General features: G+C 38.6%; 1 protein-coding gene across 1 annotated transcript in view; it reads left to right on the forward strand.

Annotated features, from left to right (window-relative positions):
- Positions 1 to 13450, forward strand: part of LOC137386860 (pre-mRNA-splicing factor SLU7-like) — a 71456-nt gene that overhangs the window by 38743 nt on the left and 19263 nt on the right. The window contains exons 9-12 of the mRNA XM_068073038.1: positions 1033 to 1137; positions 5115 to 5231; positions 9713 to 9790; positions 12137 to 12298. Of these exons, the coding sequence (XP_067929139.1) occupies positions 1033 to 1137; positions 5115 to 5231; positions 9713 to 9790; positions 12137 to 12298 (462 nt within the window). The remainder of the gene's footprint in view (positions 1 to 1032; positions 1138 to 5114; positions 5232 to 9712; positions 9791 to 12136; positions 12299 to 13450) is intronic.

The raw sequence follows: 13450 nt of genomic DNA on the forward strand, positions 1-13450 counted from the left end.
TTTCACAGGAATGGCAGACTGGTGATCAGTAGTAAGGACAAGTTTACCCATGACTTGTGTGACACGGACATTTTTAAAAACAATTAGTTGTTCACCATTAAAAATATGATGTCATCAGACATTGACATACAAAGTTAATTCATTTCAATAGCTGAGGCATAAATGTTAAAGCCATTGTGTAAAACGAATAATACATTCTTCTAGATATATTGATTAGATTGATTAACAAAATGAAAATTAACAAGGTCAACAACCTTGTAGAATATGTTATGCAGCTGATTAGTTTGTGGACATACTTTGTACTTCAGTCTCCAATGGCTTGAATTACACAGAACAATAGACTTTCTAGATATGTTTTGTGTAATTCATTCCCCAGCCCATAAACCTACGATACCTATTTAGTAATATAAAACATATTGCATTTTAAACTATACACAAAATAAAATTGACCAACTAAATTCGTGGGCCATACTGCCCTCATAGACCCATACTGTCCCTTATGGACCGTATTGTCCTTCCTGAACCATATTGTCTTTCATGGACCGTACTGTCCTCCATAGATTATACTTGGTCATATACTGGCCATCGAGATTCGATTTGTACATTCTGCTTTTATCTCCAAGATTACTCGTATCTCAAAAAAGAAACTTTCTTCGAAATTCTACTCATATTTCGATTTTCTCGTATGTTGGGGCTCTCATATGTTAGGGCACTCGTATGTAGGGGCACTCATATTTTAGGGCACTCATATGTTGGGGCACTCGTATGTTGGGGCACTCGTATGTTAGGGCACTCATATGTAGGGGCACTCGTATGTCAAGGTATGTCTGTACTGTCATTCAAGGACCGCACTGTCCTTCATCGGAAATTGATGTTATTTGGTGACCTCTAAGCATTGATCAACAGCTAGTTAATGACTGGTTAACTCTGTTTGAGGCTATTTTCCTTCAATGTTAACGTTACCGTCAGCTAAATTCAGGTAGAGCACCGTCATCTCATGTCGCGTGCTAAAGTCGTGTGTAAATATTGCAGGAACACTATGTCGAATATTCACGGACTGGAGCAGTGATCAAGGGCCAAGAAAAGGCAATTGCAAAGTCCAGATATGAAGAAGATGTGTATTTCAACAATCACACGGTAAATCTGGGTATTGCTTATGGTTGAAGCTTGCCAGTCATGTCTCACATTAGTGTCAGCTTGGCAATAGTTGGTGTGAAGCAAATTGGTCTCTGCCCGGCAGCATTTGGGAAAATCTTTCTTGACACATAGCAATGATTAGAGTTATGCCCATCATAGACTCAAAGCTACAAGCAAACTTCAAATTGTATTTTACATGTCTATGGATTGAATGGTACGTTTTGTGCTCTACTTAGCACAAGACGTACCAATCAATCCATAGACATGGATTGAATGGTACGTTTACATTTTAATCGATTTTGCGCCGCCTCTATTTAACTCGTTATGTAAAAAGAAAACCCTACTAATCAATAATAGTATTAATAATGACTAATAATGTTATAATAATTATGACAAGACTTACAATAATTATAATAATACTAATAACGTTTATCAATAACAATTGATTATAACTTTTAAAGAGATACCATCGAAATGAGTAATAACGGTATCATGCTAACATTTCTTATTCACTTTAGTTCCTTGTTTAACTCAAGTCTGATACTTCAATGTGTATGAAAAACGGTTTAGAAAAAATCCTGAAGCCAATGGCATTAATGTCGCTCCACCCGTATGAGAGTGCAAAATATAGGCAACATTAGCATCGCTCTGCCTGTGAAAGAGTTAAATTTATCTTCCCAAAATTCTGACGAGTTAGTCAAAAGATACATGACCACCCTTTATTTGAATGTCACCTCTAATAAAATGCCTCTCTAGGGAAAAGGTTGAAAAATTGAGTGCCATGGCGTTCAAATAGAGGTGATACGGTATTTAAAAACAGTATGCAAGTTAATGTCTTGGCCCTACCGATATTATTTTTTCTAGATCCTGCAGTTGTCAAAAAATGTTCAAATGCAAAGCTGAGAAATAAATGTAGGCATTGCTTATTGCACAATACTTACTCATAACTATACCTGAATTGTTGAGAGGAATAAATGAAAAGATAATAGATGTGATGTTGAGGTCTGAAATTGTTTAGTTTGAGCTCTTATCGCTGGCACCTGCACAAGATGTCAAGCACCCGTTTCCTAATCAAACTATATTTTAAAGGTGTCCTATAATCATCTTAGCAACCCTTGAAGATCTTTTCTCTACACTCGTTTTAGCACCCTCAAATATTGTCTTTTGTTCGGCGTCAGATTCTCTGTCATAATGCCCTTTGTCAATTCTTTTTCTTTCCTACCTATTTTATCGCTCGCTCAAAGTAACAGCAAATTAGGTGTCGTTACACTAATGTCTAATATAAAAGAATTAGCTTATGACAGCATTTTATATTTTACCATAAAATACAGTTGGAGTGTTGATCTCCTGCTGTGGCTGGTCGTTGCACGGATCCAGGCAAGCCTATAAAACTGGAGCAACTGTTGGCTTCACCAGCTGATTTAATAAAGACCAATGCATTCTCTCTTAGAATAGCAACAGGCAACCGCATAGCATGGCAAAGGTTCAAGGGCATATGGACTTCTAGCTTTTCTGTTGTGACTAAATTATTAGTTGAAATCTAAAGATTCAAAAGGTAGTTTTATAACTTTATGACATACTAGTTCTTGTTAAAGTTACTGATATAATTATAAATACTATGTCTATATACATGTAACTACATGTAATTCTTTAGATAGACATTGCTAAGGAATTCAAGCCTATTACATGCCACTATCCATAAGATATTACATGCCACTATCCATGGATATTGCATACCCGTATATATGAATACTACATGCCATTATTAGAGAATATTACATGCCACTCTATATGGATATTACATACCAGTATATATGGATATACTATACCTACGATTACGATTACTATACCTACCGTAAAACCTCTAATTGAACGCCATGGCGCTCTATTTTTTAACCCTTCCTTTATAGTTGCGGTCATTTCGAGGTGGTGTTCAAATAGAGGCTGGTGTTGTATTTTTCAAATGGCTCGTCAGAATTTTCAACAGATAAATTTAGCCCTTTTACGGGCGATGCGAATGTCGCTTATATTTTGCTCTCTTTTTTCCGGTGGAGCAATGTTAAACCTTTTGGATGCAATAAATCTGCTAACTTACCTCCAACTTGTCAAAGATCTCTTATTAAATATGCATCGACAAACCGAGAAATATCTTTACCAGTTGATATCTATTGCTTGCAATTGACCTGCAATGATATTATAGCCTGTGTCCTTCTTTGCAATTTGTTGGCACTTTCAACTTTTATTTCGTTCTAAATTTGAAGACATACTTTAATGTGTATTTATATTTAACAATATTGCATAAAAGCTCATTTCACTCATTGATATGTTTACTGCAGTTTGCAGCCAAAACTAGCTTTTTATGTATAGCTTTAATTGTATGATCAGATTACAGCAATGATGCTATTATATAACATGTTATAAATCTGCATATTTACAAGTCATATAATAATAATTTATCAAATGATACAAATACATATTCATGAACAAATGAAATAAACGAACCATACTTATAATACACGCAGAAACAAAAATTTACGTTTTTAAAACAAAAATATTTGCATCGTTTGCTTGGATAGCTGCGTTCTGAATTTTGCTTTTGATGGAACGAATGTCTTCTAGTTGTCTAATACTTTCTACAATATCTTCTGGCCTCAACTCTTTATTTGCACTGCTGAACTAGTTGATATTAGTGTCCAAACAATTTTTTGGCAGAATAAAACTTTTTCGCGCTGTATTTAGCACAAATGCAACGCGTAAAGGTTTGCTCGCTAAACGTAACCTATGGCCTAAAACTTGCAAACTGTTTTTATATGCATGTTCTTCAAAGTATTAAGACCGCGTTACACAAGGATCTACTATTAGCCTGAGACAGTTATTAATTATTTCTATGGTGTTGCTTTTAAAGTTCATCTACCATCGTAAATTTAAACCGTTTTTATATATGAACTTAGAAGTATCAAAACTGCGTTAAACAAGGAACTGCTATTAGCCTGAGACTGTTATTAATTATTTCTATGGTGTTGCTTTCAAAGTTTTAACGAAAAACGTGGAAATCTTAGGAGTTAGACATCGAGAGAATGGATTGTTATTCATGTAAACGGTTCATTATTATTACAATTTTATGGACACTTCTACCGATCACTTGATATTATGGGTTCATAAAGATCAAAGATAGCGGCGGTCAAATGAAGGTGGCGTTCAAAAAGAGTTGGCGCTCAATTAGAGGTTTTCTGGTATATTACATGCCACTATCTATTGATATTATATGCCACTATCTACTGATATTACATACCACTATCCATGAATATTCCATGCCACCATCTATGGACATTGCATGCCACTATCCATGAATATTACATACCACAATATATGGATATTACATGCCAGTATACATTGGTATACATGAATATTACATGCCACTATCCATGAATATTACATGATGCAGCATTTTATCACCATTGCAATTGTTTGAAAGTCAACTAAGCTTAAAATTAATTTGTGTTTGTTTTGTTTTTATCAGATTTCATAATTGAGTCACTGAATTTCCATGAGCCAGTGTTATTTGTACGTTGTTACTACTGATATTGTCTTACCCTTTTATAGTAAAAATAATATTTGCAAGGTTTTTGTAAATGGAGTTGTCTACACAAGCAAATAAAACATCTCCGTGCTTATGGGTGTTGCATTTGAAGATCGGCCATTCAAAATGTCGCATCGACCAAGCAATGTGTCAAACGCCAAATCGTACTGACCTTACTTAGTACTTTATGATCAGCTTTTAATTGTAACAACTGTAGACCTATATACCTATATACCCTACTACTTTCGTTTTCATGCAGTTTCCTTGGAATTTCTTAGGACAAACTTGTATTCGAAGCGATTCCAACGTTTTCAAATCTCTGATAATAACATTAGAGCAATTTATAAAAGCTCACTGGTAGTCATGTATTTTGAGCGCGATTACACGGGTGTTCCAGGCTGTCTGGGGATCATACTGGCATGCTGGCAGGTGGGGTTACCAGTGTTGCTACTCCACAATAAAAGAATCATATTGCACTGGAGAAAAGGGTCGAGAGGCAGCGGCCCAGGAACAGGTGAGTTCACGAAACTGACTGCTCATTCTTACAAAACTTGAGGTATTCGCAAATGGCGTGTTTCTCTCATTTTTAGTTATATTTGAGGTTGTTTAACAAGACTTGCACTAATATATAGTTATCCAATCAGCTCTTGTTTTGTCCACTCGTAATCGTGTCAACAAGGTGTCTGATACTACACAGTGTGTGCTACTGGGCTAGTTGAGTGTTGTTCAGTGAAGTAGGCCTACCTTATAACTTTATTTGTGAACCCCTGCTGTGAGGACATCCTGTGTTTCTCATGCAAATCCAAGAAAGCATATTATTGCAATTTTTGTTTGGAATCTGCTGTGAACTAGATATAATATGAGGTACAGTTCACACTTACAGGGTACACTTCCAGTTCACACTTACAGTACATACTTACAGTTCATGCCTACAGTTCACGCCTACAGTTCACGCTTACAGTTCACGCTTACAGTTCACGCTTACAGTTCACTCTTACAGTTCACGCTTACAGTTCACGCTTACAGTTCATGCTTACAGCAAACATTTACAGTACACGCTTACAGCAAACACTTACTGTTCACACTTACAGTTCACACTTACAGTTTACACTTACAGTACACACTTAATCGAGGTAAAATAAATTTACAGGTTCTCATCAGAAAACCTTCAATTACATTTTTATTATGACTGGTGGAACTAATAAAGTAAGTAATCTAATGTCTCCAGCAACAACGTTTCTGCTCAAAGGGGAGACTCAAATACATGGCGTAGATGGTTTAGATAGTCCTCTGTTATAGTTGGCTCACATCTCTAAAATTCATTACTTCCAAATCTGTCCATCTTGTCATAGATAAGTTCACATCTGACAGTTGACGTAAAACGTGTCACCAGTTTTCATTCACATATGTTCTGTAGGTATTGATGATAAATCTTACAAGCTAATAATATTGCAGACTCATTGTTCAGCTTTGTTGTCAATAAATAGAAAGTTTTTTACTAATCTTTTTGCTCTACTCTGTGGGAAAAATCAGTTTTTCGATCTTACCATAATCTCCCCAACAGGATGTTCATGACTGGAGTGGCCTAGAGGCTTGTTGCATAGCGAGCAGATGGTGACATTCCTTCCCATCACCTTCAACATGTGTCAAGCTTTACTTCGCTTGACGTCGATGCCAATAGACAAGTGCTCAAACTACCGAGATGGTTGCACTCTTTGTAAAAAATAGCAGCCTGCTTGCGCTACACGCAGTAATTTTCTTTTGGCTCTCCTATTCTGTCTCACCTATAGTCAGCCATTTGTTCAGTAGACTCACCTATAGTCAGCCATTTGTTCAGTAGACTCACCTATAGTCAGCCATTTGTTCAGCAGTCTCACCTATAGTCAGTCGTTTGTTCAGCAGACTAACTTATAGTCAGCCGTTTGTTCAGCAGACTCACCTATAGTCAGCCATTTGTTCAGCAGACTCACCTATAGTCAGTCGTTTGTTCAGCAGACTCACTTATAGTCAGCCGTTTGTTCAGTAGACTCACCTATAGTCAGCCATTTGTTCAGCAGACTCACCTATAGTCAGCCGTTTTTTCAGCAGACTCACTTATAGTCAGCCATTTGTTCAGCAGACTCACCTACTGTCAGCCGTTTTTTCAGCAGACTCACTTATAGTCAGCCATTTGTTCAGCAGACTCACCTATAGTCAGCCGTTTGTTCAGCAGACTCACTTATAGTCAGCCATTTGTTCATCAGACTCACCTATAGTCAGTCGTTGGTTCAGCAGACTCACCTATAGTCAGCCATTTGTTCAGCAGACTCACCTATAGTCAGCCATTTGTTCAGCAGACTCACCTATAGTCAGCCATTTGTTCAGCAGACTCACCTATAGTTAGTCGTTTGTTCAACAGACTCACCTATAGTCAGCCGTTTGTTCAGCAGACTCACCTATAGTCAGCCGTTTGTTCAGCAGATTCGCCTATAGTCAGCCATTTGTTCAGCAGACTCACCTATAATCACTCGTTTGTTCAACAGACTCGCCTATAATCAGCCATTTGTTCAGCAAACTCACCTATAGTCAGCCATTTGTTCAGCAGATTCGCCTATAGTCAGCCATTTGTTCAGCAGACTCACCTATAATCACTCGTTTGTTCAACAGACTCGCCTATAGTCAGCCATTTGTTCAGCAGACTCACTTATAGTCAGCCATTTGTTCAGCAGACTCACCTATAGTTAGTCGTTTGTTCAGCAGACTCACCTATAGTCAGTCATTTGTTCAGCAGACTCACCTATAGTCAGCCATTTGTTCAGCAGACTCACCTATAGTTAGTCGTTTGTTCAGCAGACTCACCTATAGTCAGTCATTTGTTCAGCAGACTCACCTATAGTCAGCCATTTGTTCAGCAGACTCACCTATAGTTAGTCGTTTGTTCAGCAGACTCACCTATAGTCAGCCATTTGTTCAGCAGACTCACCTATAGTCAGCCGTTTGTTCAGCAGATTCACATATAGTCAGTCGTTTGTTCAGTAGACTCACTTATGGTCAGCCATTTGTTCATCAGACTCACCTATAGTCAGTCGTTGGTTCACCAGACTCACCTATAGTCAGTCGTTATTTCAGCAGACTCGCCTATAGTCAGCCGTTTGTTCAGCAGACTCGCCTATAGTCAGCCATTTGTTCAGCAGACTCACCTATAATCAGCCATTTGTTCAGCAAACTCACCTATAGTCAGCTGTTTGTTCAGCAGACTCACCTATAGTCAGTCGTTTGTTCAACAGACTCGCCTATAATCAGCCATTTGTTCAGCAGACTCACCTATAATCAGCCATTTGTTCAGCAAACTCACCTATAGTCAGCTGTTTGTTCAGCAGACTCACCTATAGTCAGCTGTTTGTTCAGCAGACTCACCTATAGTCAGTCGTTTGTTCAGCAGACTCGCCTATAATCAGCCATTTGTTCAGCAGACTCACCTATAATCAGCCATTTGTTCAGCAAACTCACCTATAGTCAGCTGTTTGTTCAGCAGACTCACCTATAGTCAGCCGTTTGTTCAGCAGACTCGCCTATAGTCAGCCATTTGTTCAGCAGACTCACCTATAATCAGCCATTTGTTCAGCAAACTCACCTATAGTCAGCTGTTTGTTCAGCAGACTCACCTATAGTCAGTCGTTTGTTCAGCAGACTCGCCTATAATCAGTCGTTTGTTCAGCAAACTCACCTATAGTCAGCCATTTGTTCAGCAGACTCACCTATAATCAGCCATTTGTTCAGCAAACTCACCTATAGTCAGCTGTTTGTTCAGCAGACTCACCTATAGTCAGTCGTTTGTTCAGCAGACTCGCCTATAATCAGTCGTTTGTTCAGCGGACTCACCTATAGTCAGCCATTTGTTCAGCAAACTCACCTATAGTCAGCTGTTTGTTCAGCAGACTCACCTATAGTCAGCCATTTGTTCAGCAGACTCACCAATAGTCAGTCGTTTGTTCAGCAGACTCACCTATAGTCAGCTGTTTGTTCAGCAGACTCACCTATAATCAGCCATTTGTTCAGCAGACTCACCTATAATCAGCCATTTGTTCAGCTAACTCACCTATAGTCAGCTGTTTGTTCAGCAGACTCACCTATAGTCAGTCATTTGTTCAGCAGACTCACCAATAGTCAGTCGTTTGTTCAGCAGACTCACCTATAGTCAGCCATTTGTTCAGCAGACTCATCTATAGTCAGCCATTTGTTCAGCAGACTCACCTATAGTGAGCCATTTGCTCAGTAGACTCACCTATAATCAGCCATTTGCTCAGTAGACTCACCTATAGTCAGCCATTTGTTCAGCAGACTCACCTATAGTCAGTCGTTTGTTCAACAGACTCACCTATAGTCAGTCGTTTGTTCAGCAGACTCACCTATAGTCAGTCGTTATTTCAGTAGACTCGCCTATAGTCAGTCGTTTGTTCAGCAGACTCACCTATAATCAGCCATTTGTTCAGCAAACTCACCTATAGTCAGCCATTTGTTCAGCAGCCTCACCTTATAGTCAGTCGTTTGTTCAGCAGACTCACCTATAGTCAGCCATTTGTTCAGCAGACTCACCTATAGTCAGCCATTTGTTCAGCAGACTCATCTATAGTCAGCCATTTGTTCAGCAGACTCACCTATAGTCAGCCATTTGCTCAGTAGACTCACCTATAGTCAGCCATTTGTTCAGCAGACTCACCTATAGTCAGTCGTTTGTTCAACAGACTCACCTATAGTCAGTCGTTTGTTCAGCAGACTCACCTATAGTCAGTCATTATTTCAGTAGACTCGCCTATAGTCAGTCGTTTGTTCAGCAGACTCACCTATAGTCAACCTTTTGTACAGTACATTATAAACTTTTTCAGATTTAAGAGTCAGTGATTCCAAAAATTTGTTCAAAGTTTATCCTTTTGCTGTCGTCTTTCACACAAGGAGTTGTAGTTGCTGTTGTTATCATTGTTATTGTCTTACCACATGTATTTATGGCTATTTCAGTCATCCGTGTCTCAAATGCTCGGTGCCAAGGCTGCAGGTCTGGAAAAGGATGATGAGCCACGAAAGTCAATGTTGGAGGTATGCACAGACATTTATTTGCGAATTCTGCCTTATTGGCAGACTCATCGACCTTTGAGATATATTTGCTTATACTCTATCAATAATCTATATATTGTGAACATTTATATGTTAGAGTATGAACAGCCGATAGGAAAGTATAAATGTTTTGAATAAGCGCAAAATATTTGTATTCAGTTAGAGCAAGTCAAACATTTTCTATGCAATCAAAAAAATCATATTCTGTTTGGTATCTTAAAAGTCTATCATACTTGACTGCCTGACTAGATGCTTGACTGGCTGACAGTTGTCAACTCACTAACCTCAGCTGGTTACTTTTCACTTTTCATTAGGGGCTCATACGAAATGCAAATTGTGTAAAAAAAACTATCAAAAATGCCAATTTCATCGTTAATCGATGATTTATTCTAAATTGAGCCTTTTGAGATTCACCTCATTCTTGGCCACCGCAGTGCCTCGAAAATTATTGCACTACTAATTGCTTTGGCTACAGCCCAAACTTCAGGCTTTGCTTTCTTGAGTCTTATTTTTGCTATGAGCTGTTCAACATAGCCTACATGGTGTTCAACATAGCCTACATGGTGTTCAACATAGCTTACATGGTGTTCAACATAGCCTACATGGTGTTCAACATAGCCTACATGGTGTTCAACATAGCCTACATAGTGCTCAACATAGCCTACATGGTGTTCAACATAGCCTACATGGTGTTCAACATAGCCTGCATGGTGTTCAACATAACCTACATGGTGTTTAACATAACCTACATGGTGTTCAACATAGCCTACATGGTGTTCAACATAGCCTACATAGTTTTTTTGCATATTATTTTATAGAGAGACATTCAATTTCTATTCACAGTGATAATGCTTACTCAAGTGGGTCTCCAGTAGTCACCCGTTAGTATATGATTGGCTTAGTTGTAAGTCTGCCATCTTTTCGTATATTTTCTAAAATCGGACCAAGTCAGCGAGTTTGCGACAGCGAATAAGGTAGATAAGAACGGCTTACAAATACAGAGAATTATTAGCAATAGTATCGGTAGAGTGGAATGGAGTCATTTTGTTTTTTTTAAATAGTCTCGCTGTTTTTAACTGATCATAAATAATGAATGCATATTGAGTCTTGCCCTTCCTAGCTAGACTTGCCAACTTTCTAGCCCAGCACAGGCTGACACTGTTCTGTCTCTGTCTTCTCCTTATTCCGTCTACTTGTCTCTAGTCGCTAGCGCTACCCTCGCTGCGTTTCAACCTTTGCCGTTCTACCCTTGTCACCTTGTCGTGGTTAGATTAGTTAGACATGGAAGTGTCACTTCGCCTTCTTCATTGAATATTTCTCAAGTCCTATCTCTCTACAGTTTTCTTCTGTAACAGAGTCTGTTCATTCGCTACTTGAATACACGAGTCCTAAAGCTAAATATTGATCTACTTTGTAAGATTATATTGTAGCGGCAAGTCGTGACAGTCATGCTATATCATTTTTTACCAGTAAACAGTTTGCTGCACTCATTGTATGTACACCGAGGGAACAGTTTGTTGGCTTCCTTCTTCCATATGTTGCCCAGCTGTTTGTCAGAATTGATAGATAACCAAACCACTAAACCTGTGACACATAGCTGAAATATATTGTTACCCGTTAGATATATTGGCACACCAAAGTAAATCATTTTGTAACTCGTGGTTCATGGTAATTTTTTTAGGTGGCCTTAAAAATTTATTAGCATTCTTGGAAACATCTCAATTCTAGTATAATTACAGCACTTGTCTTCTAAAACAATACTAATTACTACAACTGAAATCGTTTGTATTGTTAGTAATTTCTGCAGATTATAACGGTTTAGAGCAGAGACAATTTTTGTATTGTCAAATATTTTAAGAAAATCACATCACGATGTAACTTGATAATCGATAATGACTATTCACACCAGCGATTTGTTACGGAATTTGATGTTAGTCGATAGAATTCATGATGAATTCAGTAGTAAACTAATTTTGGTCAACTGCAGTAAGGAGTGTTTTTAAAGAGCTACAATCTAAAGTTAAATACTAATAAATGATAAACTGAACGTAGTTGGAATACTGACAATCATTCCAGGTGGTCTTGCTGTCACTCTTAATTTACAATTTATAGACTAGATTGTAGAAGCACCTTGCATGGGCATGCGTGTAATCTAGATTAATTCTTTTGCTATTTTTTTAGAAATAATGTAAAGACGTTTGTAACGTGTTCATATTTAGCTATTGTCACACGTATTTGGGTCTTTGGCCCTGTATCTAGACTATGAGGTAAACTTGGGAAGATAAGAGAAAGCTTAGGTGGTAAGGAGTGACATCTTACTGTCTATAGGAGCACCAGGAGAAGATGGAGAGGAAGAAAAATAAGAAGAAAAAGAGAAGCAAAAAGAGTAAAAAGAAGAGAAAGAGAGAGAGCAGCAGCAGTAGTAGCGGCAGCAGTAGCGATTCGAGTTCAGAGGACGAAGAGGTGAAGAAGGAGAAGCGTATCCAGGAGGTACTCTTTCTTATTATTGTCTTTGCTAGTCTAACTCCGCTATGTTCCGACTCCACACATTTGCTGCTCTCATAACTCGTATGCACTCTATTGGTCTCTGTAAAACTCTGACACGCACCCCGCAATAGCTCCAAGTCTATTAGTGTTCACAACGAATGACTTACTGGACAATACGTGTAACTTCTCTCTATGCATGTAATAAGCGTGCAAATATCAAATATAGTGGAAAAGTTCCGATCAGGGCAAGCACATTTCCAACAGCATTTAGTTAAATGAAAAATTGTTCAACTATTTTCAGAATGGTTTTTAAATGTTCGGGTGCTATTCAAATAGTATTGAAAAAAATGTATGGTCATTATTCAAATCAATTTCGCTGAAACATTTAAGAAGTTAGTGCGCTCTTTTGAAACAGGGTTCTACCTTACTCAGATAAAGGGAATACGCTGACAAGATTATTTGATGGTTATTTGCAGCAATTCTTTTCATAGAGAGAAAAAAGATTCAAACTATATTTTATGTAGTATTTCTCAATAAAGATTGTTTTTATAAACACCTCTTTCTCCCTCTCTCTTTCTCCCCCTCTCTCCCTCTTTCCTTCTCTCACTCACGCCCCCCTTCTCTCACCCCCCCCCTTCCCCCCTCTCCCCCTTCTCCTCCCCCTCTTCCTCTCCTTTTCCTCTCCCCCTCCTCTCCCCCTCCTCTCCCCCTCCTCTCCCCCTCCTCTCCCCCTCCTCTCCCCCTCCTCTCCCCCTCCTCTCCCCCTCCTCTCCCCCTCCTCTCCCCCTCCTCTCCCCCTTCTCTCCCCCTCCTCTCCCCCTCTCTCTCCCCCTCCTCTCCCCCTCTCTCTCCCCCTCCTCCCTGTCTCTCCTCCCCTCTCTCTCTTCTCCCCCTCTCTCTTTTTCTCTCATTCCCCCCTCTTTTTCTCCCTCGCTCACTAAAATTCATAATATTTTATGTTGTTTTGTTATCTTGGATCTTCTGTTTAGTCAAAACTTCTCAAATGCCAATTTCAATATCAGAACTACTACTATAGCCATAAAACAGCTATAGTAATGTTGCTGTTGCAATTATAATATGTTGCAATTATAATAGGCAAGAAAGACTCGTGTAACAGCTGCTCTAGAAAGATTCTGAATATAGCAAGCTGTCTTA

This window comes from Watersipora subatra, chromosome 2 (assembly GCF_963576615.1).
Source record: "Watersipora subatra chromosome 2, tzWatSuba1.1, whole genome shotgun sequence".
Lineage (NCBI taxonomy): Eukaryota > Metazoa > Bryozoa > Gymnolaemata > Cheilostomatida > Watersiporidae > Watersipora > Watersipora subatra.